Source organism: Ahaetulla prasina, chromosome 1 (assembly GCF_028640845.1).
Source record: "Ahaetulla prasina isolate Xishuangbanna chromosome 1, ASM2864084v1, whole genome shotgun sequence".
NCBI classification, from domain to species: domain Eukaryota; kingdom Metazoa; phylum Chordata; class Lepidosauria; order Squamata; family Colubridae; genus Ahaetulla; species Ahaetulla prasina.
In genome coordinates, this window is record NC_080539.1 from 339215373 (window position 1) to 339230350 (window position 14978).

Genomic DNA, 14978 nt, shown 5'->3' on the forward strand with positions numbered 1-14978 from the left:
CAAATGTTATACTTTAGTGTAGGTTTGCTAAGAAATAAAGCTGGCTAAAATATATTCTTTGTCACAGGGAACAAACCAGCAAGTTAAAGCACACGAAGCCACCTCAGCAGTGCAGCATGTAGACTTATTGAAAGAGTGGAGTAATTGTCTAGAAAATAAGGTACCTCTCCTGTTCACATTATCTTTTATATTTAATATATTTTTATTAATGGAGCACAGGTAAAATTCTGGAATTTAGAGTGATTATTTAAGTACTCTTCAGTTTTAAAGGCAATGAAATGAATTAAATTTAAAAGCAAATCCAAACCAAACTGCCTCATAGTTAAAAATAAACATTGAAGTAGTTTTTTCATGAATCAGTGGCATATTCATATTGTGCTTTTTAGCTGGATGGTTCTCATAAAATATTTCCCATTGGGTTCATATCATAAAGAAAGGAGTTGGAGATTTTTAATAATAGAGCTGAAGACTTTTACATCTTCATCATTTACAACTGATTAACAATCTCTGAAAGAGGCTGTGCCAGCAAATGTTACTGCATTTCTATTTTTTTTATTGCTCATAGAACCATAATGCATCATTCACAGAATTAATTTCTGCTATATTTTATTGCAAAGTAAGGTTTATTCTACTTGTTAGATCATGAAATTGTATACTTAAACTTATCTATTCTAGTTCCAACTCCAGTCTTTTTCCTTCTTGTTCTTTCTTCTTTATATAACAAATATAATAATAAATATAGTACACTCCAGCATATACATTTTTAACATTAGACATCCTGAAATATACATTATCAGTATTCCTATGTTATATAACAATGAAATAAACCCACCAGTCATGATGCTAGCTTTTTTGCATCCCAATAACAGACGTCTGTATTGCTATTGTAGCATTCAAGATGTTAGCTAAATCAATTTAATGTTTATTTGTGCACTTCTCAAAATCATTAATGCCCATGCAGATGTCTGAAATATTTGTGTGTGTTCTCACAATACCTTAAGTATTTCAGAGAAAAGGAATGAGCATCACTGCTGATATTGGAATTCTTTTTTCTATTCCATTTCTATTCCCACAGAGGGAAATGCCAGAGAACATTCATGTTTTAGAGTTGTGCTTCTATTCTGTTCTGTTATTCTGATTAAATGGTTTGTCTGTGTTCCAAGAAAAACAGGCAAAATGGAGAGATGGCATAAGAGACCTTCTTCATATGCAATATTAACAATTCTTCTGGAATATTAACAATATTATGCAATATTAACAATTCTTCTGGAAGTAGTCAAAGTTCTCAGCTACCTCACCAAAGTACAGTTTCTGTTCTAGTATTCTGTAAGCCTAAAATATCTCAGTAACATAATAGGAAATATATAAAAACACTGTTTTCTGTTCAAGGTGGCTCAAAGGTAGAAGTGATATCTAACACAGCTGTTCAGATGAAAGGCAAGTACATGGTTTAGAGTGCATGAGGATACCCCTGCCATATCCATCTGCAGTAGCTTAAAGCAGATTTATCTTTTCCCAGTAGTGCGTAGTTGTTCCTTCACAATCCTGAGAAAGGATGTGCTTAGTTTAAGGAGTTGCAGATACGTATTCTGAAACATTTTTGTCTTTGAATCTCAAAAGAACAGCCCTAGGACTTGACGTACTTAAATTGCAATTAAACAATAGTTTCTTCAGAAACGTGGGCTTTGCCATTTTTGTTGGAAAACAGTTTTGTATGGGGAGAAACAAGTTATAAATTCAAACCTTAATTTTTTCAGAAGTGTGATGCTAGTGCCTTGTTAAAAGAAAATTAGACTGGCTTTCAAATGTCAATATTGATAATCTAAAGTGAAATTTGAACCTGATTCTCATCTTTAATAAATCTTTATGTAATATTTCTTTCAAACTACTTTTCTTTTGATTTAGTTATGTTGGATTTCAACTCCAAAATGATTCCCAGATAACCTAGCCTTTGATGAGAATTGGTCAAATATCTGGAAAACACCAGTTTGGGAAAAATGTTATTATGTGAGAAGTTTGAAACATTCTGTTATCCTGGTTGTCTTAATAAATAGTCAGAATATGAAAAAAGACACAGGTTATTATGTTATGCAAATTTAGATTCTAAGGGCCAGCTGCCCAAGGCAATAGAGTCCAGTAATCGGTAAAAAACATCTGAAGGGCTACAGATTCCAGCACCATATTACATGCAACAAGTACCAATGCAGAATCTGAATATCTTTATATGCATCCTTTCTAAAATAGTCAGGAATCATCTTATCTCTTACAAATTGTATTGCCTTTGATATTGTATTGTAGCTTCGTCATCTTAAACTAGAATATATGAACAGATATACTGGGTGTTCCCTGAGAGAATTCTAGGATAAACACTTATTCATAGAGCTGAGATTAACAGGGGAACTTAGTATAAATATAAAGTAGTACTTATATTATGTTCTGGGATGGTGAATGCTACTTGTGTGATATCATCTTGGAAAGTTACCTAATCTGCCTGAGGCTGGCTCTGAAATGGTAGGAAGTAAGCTAAATAAAGTTTTTAGAGTTTTGCTATGCCTGGGCATACATCTTCATTGTGTGTCTGTGTTTTTTAAAGTTCAACATTCTGCAAATACTGTTCGGGTTCCAGAGCAAGTTGTTGGGAGAGCATCCTCTTAAAAAAAACCCAACAAGGGTTAGTTGATTTTACACAGTTTAATTACTAATGATAGAAAAATGGATGTTTGTCTATCTTGGTGTATTTTTACTGTTATTGATAGTTAGGACTAGGTTGGATGGATCATACATGTTTATCCTTAGCAGTTTTCAATAAGGTTTGCTTTACATGAACATTTTTCCTAGTTGCTCTCAGTTTCAAATATATAGAATATGCCTTTGGCAAGACAAGAAAACTGAATTCCAGGTGCAAGATATTTTTAGGGAAGGAAATACAGTGATCAACCAAGTGCAAGTTCTCGAGGGTGACACATGCTGTGAATAAAATGTACTAGTTAGCCCTCTTTTATGAAACTATTCAAAAGTCTAGAAAGTTGGCTGAGAATTTTAAGGAAACAAAAGCATGGATTGATTATTTTCAGGGAATATCAACAAAGCTTTTCCCTCTTTCATTTTTTCCTTTGTGTGATTTCATTCATAAAATTATTATAGGCAGATTTTGGCTTTCATCACTTTTAGTTTCACTTAATTGCTACATATATAGTAGCTTCAGTCCTGGCCACAGAACACATCGCCAGTAGGTTTATTTTGTTTAAGAGACAAAGCAGGATGACACAATTATCCCCATCTTACTTCTTTTGTAATTTATTGACCATGAGAGATAGCTGAAGCTTTTCCACATTTGGAGGAATAATTTTAGGTTTGTTTTTTTTCAGGTGGCCATGCTCCAAAATGAAAGTTTGGAAAAGAACAAGAGCATACAAACTTTACATAATCAAATTTGTAGCTTTGAAATAGAAATTGAGAGACAGAAGGAAATGCTGCGAAGTAATGAAACTAAAATACATCACCTGCAGGTAAGATTTTGGCTTTCCTTCCATTAAAAAACAACAACAGAAACCATCTCCTTAGGTTTTGGTTTCATGTTGAAGACTAGTCAAGTCTGCAAACTTAAACGCTTCCCCAGGAATCAGCTATCTATGAATAGATACATGTTCAAGAAAACATTACTGTGCAATGTAGATACATGCTAATAACTCCTTCTTGGTTATCTTCATGAAGTTATATGAAAACACACAGGTACAGCTTTTATGGTGAGAATGTATATCATTATTTGTAAATCCAAATGTGTTTAAATGTCGCTTTTTTACCTCAAATAGCGACATTCATTTATTAATGTAAATTGTACACGTATGGTAGGCTGATGATTATTATTTATGACTTTCTTTTTCCCAAGACAGTGGGTTAAAATAATAAGGGTACAGCTCTCTACATATTTTAGTACTGCAGAACTAATTGATTCTCTTTTTTTAAAGAAAATAAATTCTGGGCAACTTTTTTAAAATGATTTTTAAATCATATGGCTGTGTGATTTAACAATATATTTAGGTCATATGTTAGAGCAGTGATGGCAAACCTTTTAGACACTGAGTGCCCAAACTGCACGCGCGCACATGCCCAAACTAAAAGGTGTGTGAGCGAATGCATGGACATGTGTGAATGTATGAATGCATAGACATGCACACACATGTGCAGGCATGTGTAGCAGAGACCCAAAGACCAGCTGGCCGGCGGGAGGCAGAGCATCCCAACACCGGCAGTGCAGCAAGAAGTAAGATCTTTTTCTTTCATGAGCTTCTTTTCATCGTTTTCAGGGAAACAGAAGCTCATAAAAGAAACATCACGGAGATCTGACCTGGGGCGATGGCGCACGTGCCAGCAGAGAGAGCTCTTCGTGCCACCTCTGGCATGCGCGCCATAGGTTCGCCATCATGGTTCTAGAGCATAAAGCAATTGTGTATCTTCTTAAAAAAATATGAGAAAATACAATATTTTCACTGATTTTTCAAATGTTATAATTATGGAAGGAAAGTCATTCTGAAATGCCACTGGGTTATAGTAGATACTTTTCAGGATGGTTCTTCTGTGATACAATGAAACTGAAAGAATTTGAGAGCATCTTTCCTTTTTTTTTAAATAATGGGTGAATAATTGAGAAAAGCAGACTTCTTTGTCTATACCATTAACCCTAAATTTCATGATATCTGCCTGAGCTTTCAGCACGTGTATGTGTGTGTGTGTGTGTGTATACTAAAATTCCCCCTCACTGGCTTGTTTGAACTTAAAAATAAGGCATAATCAAGCCACATAGAAGACAAAATGTTTCCTCTTGTTCTCCTTCTAGATCAAGATGAAATTATCTGAAAAATCATATTGCATTCTTTGACAAAGTGACAAAATTAGTGGACCAGAGGAATACTGTCGATATAATTTACTTGGACTTCAGTAAAGCATTTGATAAAGTAGACCATAACCTACTACTAGATAATATAGAAAAATGTGGGTTAGACAGCATCACCACCAGTTGGATTTGTAACTGGCTGACCAACCGCACTCAACATGTAGTCCTCAATGGAACTACATCCACATGGAGGGAAGTATGCAGTGGAGTACCCCAAGGCTCTGTTTTAGGCCCAGTACTCTTCAACATCTTCATTAATGACTTGGACAAGGGGATAGATGGGGCAACTCATCAAATTTGCAGATGACACCAAGCTGGCAGGAATAGCCAACACTCCAGAAGATAGGCTCAAGATACAGAAGGATCTTGACAGACCTGAACATTGGGCACTATCTAACAAAATGAAATTCAACAGTGAAAAAAGTAAGGTTCTACATTTAGGCAAAAAAACCCAAAATGCACAGGTACCGTATACGTGGTACCTTGCTCAATAGTAGTAACTGTGAGAGGGATCTTGTAGTCCTAGTGGACAACCATTTAGATATGAGCCAGCAGTGTGCAGCAGCTGCTAAAAAAGCCAACACAGTTCTGGGCTGCATAAACAGAGGGATAGAATCAAGAACACGTGAAGTGTTAATACCACTTTATAATGCCTTGGTAAGGCCAGACTTGGAGTATTGCATTCAGTTTTGGTTGCCACGATGTAAAAAAGATGTTGAGACTCTAGAAAGAGTGCAGAGAAGAGCAACAAAGATGATTAGGGGATTGGAGGCTAAAACATATGAAGAACGGTTGCAGGAACTGGGTATGTCTAGTTTAATGAAAAGAAGGACTAGGGGAGACATGATAGCAGTGTTCCAATATCTCAGGGGTTGTCACAAAGAAGAGGGAGTCAAACTATTCTCTAAAGCACCTGAGGGTAGAACAAGAAGCAATGGATGGAAACTAATCAAGAAGAGAAGCAACTTAGAACTAAGGAGAAATTTCCTGACAGTTAGAATAATTAATAAGTGGAACAACTTGCCTCCAGAAGTTGTGAATGCTCCAACACTGGAAAATTTTAAGAAGAGGTTGGATAACCATTTGTCTGAAATAGTGTAGGGTTTCCTGCCTGGGCAGGGGGTTGGACTAGAAGGCCTCCAAGGTCCCTTACAACTTTGTCATTATTATTATTATTATCTATCTTGGCCAGTTATTTTTCAACTCATGGGTACAATTGATTAAATGAAATAAATGAATTGTTTGCTTAAAAATCTTAACCAAATATTAATATGGCTGGGAAATACTATAATTTGAAACTGATTAGGAGTTGTCATTAGTAGTGGGAACTGATAAAGAATGATTCAGAAATCACTTACAATTTTCTTTTGCCTGCTGTAATAATATAAATACAGTAGAGAACATTATAGCTGTAGTAAATATTCTATCTAAGTTGGGTTTGACTAGTAATACTTGTCACTTCAAATCCTGTGATTTTTTAAATTTTTTGGTTTTTCAAATTGTATGGGGCATTGTATTGTATTAGAAAATACAATAGAGCTGTGGTGGTGCAGTGGTTAAAATGCAGTATTGCAAGCTAACTCTACCCATAGCTTGGAGTTCGATCCTTATGGGGCTCAAGGTTGACTCAGCCTTCCATCCTTCCAAGGTTGGTAAAATGAAGACCTGGATTGTTGCAGGCAATATGCTGACACTGCTGTATAGCATTATAGAGTGGTATATAAGTAAAGTGCAAAAGTCCTATTGATATGCCTTGGCCCACTAAACACTAGGACTCGGACCTATTTTCTGGTTTCATAATACATTTATATTTTGCAGTGATGGTACAGTTGGAGAGGAACAGAGAACAAGCTTTGTAGTGTTTTTTCACCCCAAGATTTTTCTCAGTCACATACTTGCTATTTCTCACATCTCTGTTGATTTTGCCTGGCCAAAAAGAATATAGCAATATATCTCTCTTTCACATTGCAACTGTAATAGTAGTGTTGTGCTATACAAATGTTTCAGTAAACTTCCTTCCATAACTAAATGGATGCCAAAGTTATTTGTTTGTTCAAAATTGTTTGAAAAGACTTGCCCAGATTTGTAAGTTTCCTTAAATTTTATTTTCACTTTATTGTTTAGGATTTAATAAGGTTTATTAGATGGGTGAGTACCAGAGGATGGTACTAAGCAGTCATGTCTGATTTATTTGAAATTCTTATATAATTACTATGTAATTACTATTATTTTCCTTGAGGTTCTTTTATATTTATGCAATTTACTTTTTTCTAAAAGCGGGTAATAGATAGTCAAGCTGAGAAGCTGAAAGAACTAGACAAGGAGATTCGACCTTTCCGACAGAACTGGGAAGAAGCAGACAGCATGAAGAGTAGTGTTGAGTCCCTCCAGAATAGGGTGACTGAACTGGAAAGCATTGATAAAAATACTGGGCAAGGAGCTAGAAACACAGGTAAGTTTAAACATAAGATGGTGACGTAACAGCAGATTCTGACAAATTAGACATTCTGAAATGTGGCTGCCCTGTAACCTCTTGCAAGATATCTATTTATTTAACTTGATTCTTTTATTAATTTGCATAATGTTTATTTTAGAGTGTTTATGCTGCTAAACCAACTGAGGTATTCTCCTGTCAAGCCCCATTAGAGCAAAGTGGTATATATAGTTTGCTAAGAGCCACATGGTTGATAATACTATTTGTTTTGATTGTTTAGGGAAAAAATGGTTTTCAGAATTCCAGAGAAGTTTCATTTCTTGAAATACAGTATATAAAGTATGTATTCAGAAAATCAATAGCAATTGTCTTCTAAAGGAAGAAGAAAAACGTATTTAATTACATTATATTTTGCTTGATACATTCCCCATTTATAGCTTGAGGTTACTTCTACTATAAGACTTAACATCATACATTTTTAGTTCAGAGGAATCTTTCTTCTGAGCAGCACAATTGGGATCAGATAAAATAAAAAGGTCATTGCCTCATTTGAATGAAGCAATAAAGCCACCAATTAGCAATATGACATGTACTTTTCTAAGAGGCTCACACAATACTGTTTAGTCAATTGAAAGACAAATTAGCATATAAAAGGATTGCCATCTGTTAAGATACCTTGAATTACTCTTCATTTATTACAGAGCAGTACTATAGTCATTCAGAGCTTGAAGTTCAGGTAGGATTCTCCTTGCTTCTACTGGTGATTGAAATTTCACAAGCTCCCATTCCAAAGAGAGGAAAGTGACTCTGGTAAGCATGGAGAATTGATTTACTGAGGATAATTCTGAGAGAGGTTAAAGCCCCCTATAATATTAAAAAAAACATTCAACTAGAGCAATAGAACATTTAAACCACAGAAAATATTATTTCAGTTTCTGCATATGTGTGCAAATATACCTGCACACATATCTCCCCCACATATGCAAACTTGCATTTACCTTTAGACCATCTTTCCTCCAAGACCTGAGCTTGGAGATCTAGATGGGTCTGTGACAATTTGCCCTGGCCAACTCACCACACCTAACTTGCCACTGCCAATTCACCAAAGGATAATTCACTGCAGGACTAATATCAAAGAAATAGTGGACTAGAATCATTAAAGAAAGGATGTAAAACAAGGAACAGAATAAAATGTGAATGACAAAAATTAGAATATTTTCTAATTTATTTTAAATAATTAAATTGAATTGTTAAATTGTCCCACATGAGTTGTCATGTGGCATTGATATGTTTGCTGTGGCAAGTTGGCTGTAACGAGTTGGCCACAGTGAGTTGGCTGTGGCGAGTAAAACAGGAGCAAGTTGGCTGCAGCAAGTTGTCCCATTCCATCCAGTTGTGTGGTAGAGGCTGTGACATGGCATTGATTTGTTTGCTGGTTTGTTTGGGTTTTTTTTAACTTTAGTTGCTGATTACTTATTTAATTCAACTTCAATGACTCCGGGCAGCTTGCATTCAATATATATAATTGTTATCTTGTTTTATGGTGTTTTTCAATGCTGTTAGCTGCCCTGAATCATTCATTTGAGATGGGTGGCCAAATAAATTGAAATAAAAAGTATAAGTACATGAACATTCAATACTTAGTCACGCTGCAGGAAGGAAGCCTTTTATTTGTGTAATTTTGCAGATGTGTGACTGATTCACAAAATTATTTCTGAAGACTCTTTTTTAATGTGATCAAAGTATTAATTTGAAGGTGTTTTTGAACTAATTTCACCCTAAGCTTTTTGCATGTTTTATACTATGGAAACACCTTTTGCCAAGATCCATCAAGTTTGGGTGTTCTTCACACTGAATTCTCAAGTACTATATAGCTATTTATTGTTAAGTAACTACCTTGGTCAGCTTCCATTCACAAATACAGTGGTAATAAAATATTAATTTTGCAACCAATACATGCACTGATGACCAAATTCCGTGTGTCTGATAATGCCCGCTGGAGTGAGAATAACACTGGTGTAGCTGTACAAGAACTTTATTTGAATGAGATGGCAGCAACCAGTAATCTTTGCAGCAAGGCTCACCTGTTCACTTAGCGATCATATTGCTTAAAGACCTGGTTGGTGTAAATGAAGAAAGAAGTGTGGCACAATGGGGAAATCCCTTCGTCATATTTTAAAATTTTAAAAAGTCCCTTGTTTTCTTTCTAGGTCTTCTAGAATCACAGTTATCTAGGCATGATCAAATGCTAAGTGTTCATGACATCCGTCTGGCTGATATGGACCTCCGATTTCAAGTCCTGGAAACAGCAAGTTACAATGGAGTGTTAATCTGGAAAATTCGAGATTATAAACGTCGAAAGCAAGAGGCTGTTATGGGGAAGACTTTGTCCTTATATAGCCAACCATTTTATACAGGATACTTTGGCTATAAGATGTGTGCCAGGGTTTACCTCAATGGAGATGGGATGGGCAAAGGGACGCACTTGTCTTTGTTCTTTGTTATAATGCGGGGAGAATATGATGCATTGCTTCCTTGGCCATTCAAGCAAAAGGTCACCCTTATGTTGATGGATCAAGGACCTTCTCGGCGCCACTTAGGAGATGCATTCAAACCAGACCCCAACAGCAGTAGTTTCAAGAAACCCACTGGGGAAATGAATATTGCATCTGGTTGTCCAGTCTTTGTTGCACAAACTGTTCTAGAAAATGGAACATATATTAAAGATGATACTATTTTTATTAAAGTCATAGTGGATACTTCGGATCTACCAGACCCCTGACATATAGCAGAAAGGCAGATTCAACAGAAGACAACTCCATTTGGGGCTCTTTTTTATATCTGTCTTCAATGAGAGGTCCTTAAAGCTCAGAGAGGACCACTTTATGTTAACAGAGGAAGAGTTTGGAGGTATAACTTGCATAGGGTCCAATGGCAAAAATAGCAACCCATTAAGAAACCATAACTGTGGTGTATTTTCTAAACTAATAGGAACACTTCAAGTTCTGACAAGTTACTTAATCCTCATGAAGACAAAGATCACTGTCAGAAAAGCTTTTTGTAATTTATTGACAATAATTTGGGAGAGGAAAAAAAAGTATCTTATGCTGAATACGACATCAGACTTTACTTTCATTTTAATTAGAAAATAAAAGTTCACATGTGGGTTAGCTAGAAACTGTCAGCATGTTAAGTAAAAAAAAAAAGAAATTATGAAGTATTGTTGCAGTTAAAGATATTATTACTTTGAACATCTAAGTGCAATGTTGTCTGAAATACAGTATATTGTCTATTTTTAAGGCCTCATCTGGTCTCTGTTTTAAAAATTACTTTTGTCAGAAGACCTTGACAAAAATGTCTAGATCTTCTTGAAAGTGTCTAAATCAGAGTCATATTTTTGTTTAGAGTTCTATTAATTGCTACAGAAAACATTTTATTTTAAAACTGTTGATAGACTGATATTTCTTGGAAGAAAAAAAAAGATCAAATGCAGGTTATCACTTGTGATATGAAAAGAAACTATTCAATACTGCTGTTATTTCTCTTTAGAAATGTAAACCTACAATATATGTCGTAGTTAATGACACTATTTCAAAATTAAGAAAAAAAATCACTCATGGATGCTGTGCATCATTATCAGATTTATAATTTTCACCCTAAAATAGGGCATTTGTTGAACTTTGGAGTTCTAAATGGAATCCTGTATGTTTTTAAAGTTCTGCCTCATGCGCTCAGACCAAGCTCTATAAAATAGATGTGTGTATATAAACATATTATATTATATTTTTTGCTAAAGCATAAATGTGCAACATATTTTTTGGGTTTGAGAGGAGGCGTAGTGCTGAGTAATACCTATATGGGAAACTGCTAATTAATCCTCTAGGTAGAAATTTTTTCTACCGGATCTTACAGAGGATATCCGTTAGGAGAAAGCAGTGTCTTAATGGAAATACGGTGGCGTGCATGCATTCATGTGCCTTAGCTGTGACGTGCTGCTTTATAGCTCATAGTTTTGTATTCAGCCTTTAATTTCAGATTGTTAGAATACTTGTTTTAACTGGACTTTAGGCATAATGTGCTGACTGATCTGTAAAACCCACCAATATTTTGCAGCATACAGAAATGGAAACCCAGATGTGTGTCTGGCTTGCCAGTGTTTCCATCAATGAAATACTACTTATTCAGGTGCTATATTTTTGTTCACAGTGCTCCTATGGAGCTAGGACTTCTGACAGTGCCCCTTCCCTTCAGTTTCCAAAGCAGTAGTGAAACTGCTGCAAGATAAAATGCCTCGAAGTAGCAGAGCTAATCATTTCAATTTGGCTCAATTCAGAAATTGAGAATAGATTTGCTAGCCAATTCACAGCGATGGTTTTCTGGCAAACTGACACCTATCCCTGCAGGGAAACCCACAGGAGCCTCCTACTTAAACAACTACCTGAGCTTTACTAGAAAGCATTCTACAGCCTTTAAATCATGCTGATTGCAACCCACAGAATTTACTGACTTCTGTTTTAATAGTCCTTTGTGAGACTAGTAAATCCAATGGCTTAGCTTGAGCGTACACCAACCATGTGGGTGCTGCTTAATTGCATGGGTGCTGTGTAACCTGAATGCTCCCCTAGAACAAACTGATGTGGACCTGGAAAAAGGAATTGTGTGGCCTGTTGTCTAGCCAGTGATGTTACATCCATTGAGCTTTCCTCTTACGTTGGGCATTATAGACAGAGTTCATGTCTAGGACTCAGTTGAATTGTCATGTTTCATTGTTGTGTTTCTTGCCCTTGCCATTGGTCTTTATGGCTGTGCCTTCCTACCCAGTGCCTGCAAGAGGTATTTTTCTGTTAATAAATATACAGTGCATGCTGAGTGGTTTTCATGGGTTTTCAAGCCACCTGCTTGAATGGGGCCTGCTATTTGGCAGCCAGAGCATTTTGTAGCAATATGTCTTCCTATTCTTGCCTTCCATTATTCAGGTACTGTATTCTGTCTTTCTTATGGTTCTTAGGTGTCAACTGGTACAATCAATGTATGAAGGCAAGTGTTATTATTCTAGTTCTGATACAAAAGGAAGACTTCCTACTCAAGATCTACATGCCACAGTTTTATGCAGGCTGATGTAAACCCATCACTTTTTCTTAGGGGAAAGAATTAACCTGGCTTCTCATACTATTCTAATAGTCATGAGAGTACAGGTAGCTGAGCTTTTGTATATGCATTACAGAATTTTACTGAAAACAGGATTCCCTAGTGAAGATGTCCAAAGGGCTCAGTACCCATAGCTTCTGCATCATACAGTTAATGTCCAATTGAAATATGTTAATTGTGTTCTAAAAATCTGGACTGTTCCTTCAAAAATAACCCTTATTCCAAAAACATCTAAAAATGCAAATTGAGTAAAAAAAATCAATTCTAATTCTTTTACTTAAATCTACAAATTGCCAATAACAACTTTGGCTTATATATTCCAATTACTCTGATGCGTGACAGTTTGAAAGCCTTTTTAAAATATATATATAAACATTTAAAACACAAATTACTTGACTTGTCTTATTGGGCTATAAAATTAGGACTTGTGCACTTTATTAAAACTTCCTTGTTAATAAATAAGACCAGATATCAGCATATTTATGGCAGCTGTTATGGCTTCATTACTATAGCTATTTTTCCCACCATTATGTGAAGTTTTTCTTCTTGCCACACTCCTGTAGATCAATGCAAGTGCTGGAATTTCTGCTGCAGAGTCTGATAGCTGATTAAAAATAACTTGTTTCCCCAAAGCACAAAAAAATAAGCTAATGGTTCTTTTTTAAACCAGCACCCAGAAAGGAGGAGCAGAAAGGATGAGAAAACTCCCATTCAAAACAAAATATACTGTTCAAAAGATTAACTTGAGGTTATCTTCTCATATATTTTGGTGCTGTCTTTTAGAAACAAATGCTTTCTTCTTCAAAGTGATCCAATTTTAACGCTGTGAACATACTCTTTGTCATTCACATTGGCTCACTAATGCTTTTAATATAGCACAGCAAGCTAGCTAGCCAATTATTGACAAAATTATTTAGTTCAGGCAACCTTAACATGTTCTGAAGTAAGTTTTGTAGGATGGCTGTAAAGTTACATGTTCTTGATGATAACACATTCTTTGATAAAGATGTTTATCCAAAAAGACTGAAAGAATGATAGCTTATATAGTATTTATCTCTAGTACTCTTAATAGGATGTTTGTTTAGTCTATCATGAATAGCCCCAGTTTGTGGAAGAAATTGTATCCTGAAATGTAGAGACAGTAAATTGAATATGACATATGAATAGGATTAGAATTTGCATTTATATGATTTACTTTATTTTATGTATTTTACCTCCAAGATTCTAAAAGTCCACGTTAACCCAATCCACATAGAGAATATATAAATTATAATAAAACATAACAATATTGCTGCAGAATATCACCAGGTTGTTTTGATTGCCAAAAGTTAACCCATTTTAAAGATTAAAAAAATTTCAAAAACCAATTTTTAATTTTGTAAATTTTTTATGGAAAGTGATTCTATAGTAGGAAGGAGAAAAGTCTAGTCACTGCCCCAAATAATAACTTTCATGATTGATTTGATCATACAAGCTTATATCTTTGCTTAGCCCTGATTTATGTTCAGATAGGGCAGAAGAGAAAATGCCTGCCTACAAAACCAGCCATCTTGGTATCTTCTCTGAACTGAGAGAAAAGTATGTTAAAAAGTCCAAAGCTATCGCTCTTTTTCTGGAAAAAAAATGTGAATATGTTATTTTTTAAATATATCTTTGGATTCCTTTCCCAAAGGCTATTCATTAGTACTGCCCTTCGATGCTCCTACTCCAAAGTTGCACTTGATATTACAAAACATATTGCATTTCTGTGTACTACTAAAATTCTCATGTCTGTTTGATTATTTTTAACCTTCATTAAGATAAGGCAACCAGTTTTGAATTAACATACCTCAAATGGGCTAACATAAAGAATGCATCCAAAATCTGGGACTCATGCTCCCATGGGATTTAAATTTGGCAAACTTGTGGCCTCTTCAGTGCTGCCACACTGCCGCAGACACATGATCATCATTTCCAACTCTTCTTGCAGCTTCCTACAAGAAAAGTCAATGGGGAAGCCAGCAGGAAGATGGAAGCCACCCCGATCCCATAGCTTTTTTACCAGCCCATGATCATTCTGTTTGTTTGTTTAGGTAAGGATGTATCTCTGAAATGATGACCCCAAGGGAGGTTTATTTCAATGGAAATGCATAGAATTCAGTATTAAGTCAGTTCTTGGTTATCGGTGTTTTCTTCTTCCTCGCTAACTACAGTATCAATGCTGTTATTTCAATTCACCTTAGATCTCCAAGCAGTTTTGCTCCCTTATATTTTAACAAAGCACTTTAGTCTGCCATCTCATATTGTATCATGCTAACCTATCTGTTTTTAATCGCACAGAATCCAACCAAGGTTATTTCAGTGCCTAAAGATCAATATGCATGACTGTGTTTGCATTGTTTTACTGTTTATTTTGTTTCAATTATTTACAGTAAGAATTTGGGTGGCTTATATGCAGCATTCATTTTCAGCCTTATATTGTAACTTTCACTGCTTTTGAGAATGTAGAATAGGAAAAAAAGT

The 14978-nt window shown here is 35.4% G+C and overlaps 1 protein-coding gene across 11 annotated transcripts in view; it reads left to right on the forward strand.

The window, feature by feature from the left end:
• TRAF3 (TNF receptor associated factor 3) overlaps positions 1 to 14776 on the forward strand; it is an 89371-nt gene extending 74595 nt beyond the window's left edge. For all 11 annotated transcript variants that reach the window (XM_058162763.1, XM_058162768.1, XM_058162757.1 and 8 more), the window contains 4 exons: positions 68 to 160; positions 3369 to 3509; positions 7172 to 7346; positions 9539 to 14776. In XM_058162763.1, coding sequence (XP_058018746.1) covers positions 68 to 160; positions 3369 to 3509; positions 7172 to 7346; positions 9539 to 10110 — 981 coding nt within the window. In that variant the 3' untranslated portion in view covers positions 10111 to 14776. The remainder of the gene's footprint in view (positions 1 to 67; positions 161 to 3368; positions 3510 to 7171; positions 7347 to 9538) is intronic.
• Positions 14777 to 14978: the final 202 nt, after the last annotated feature.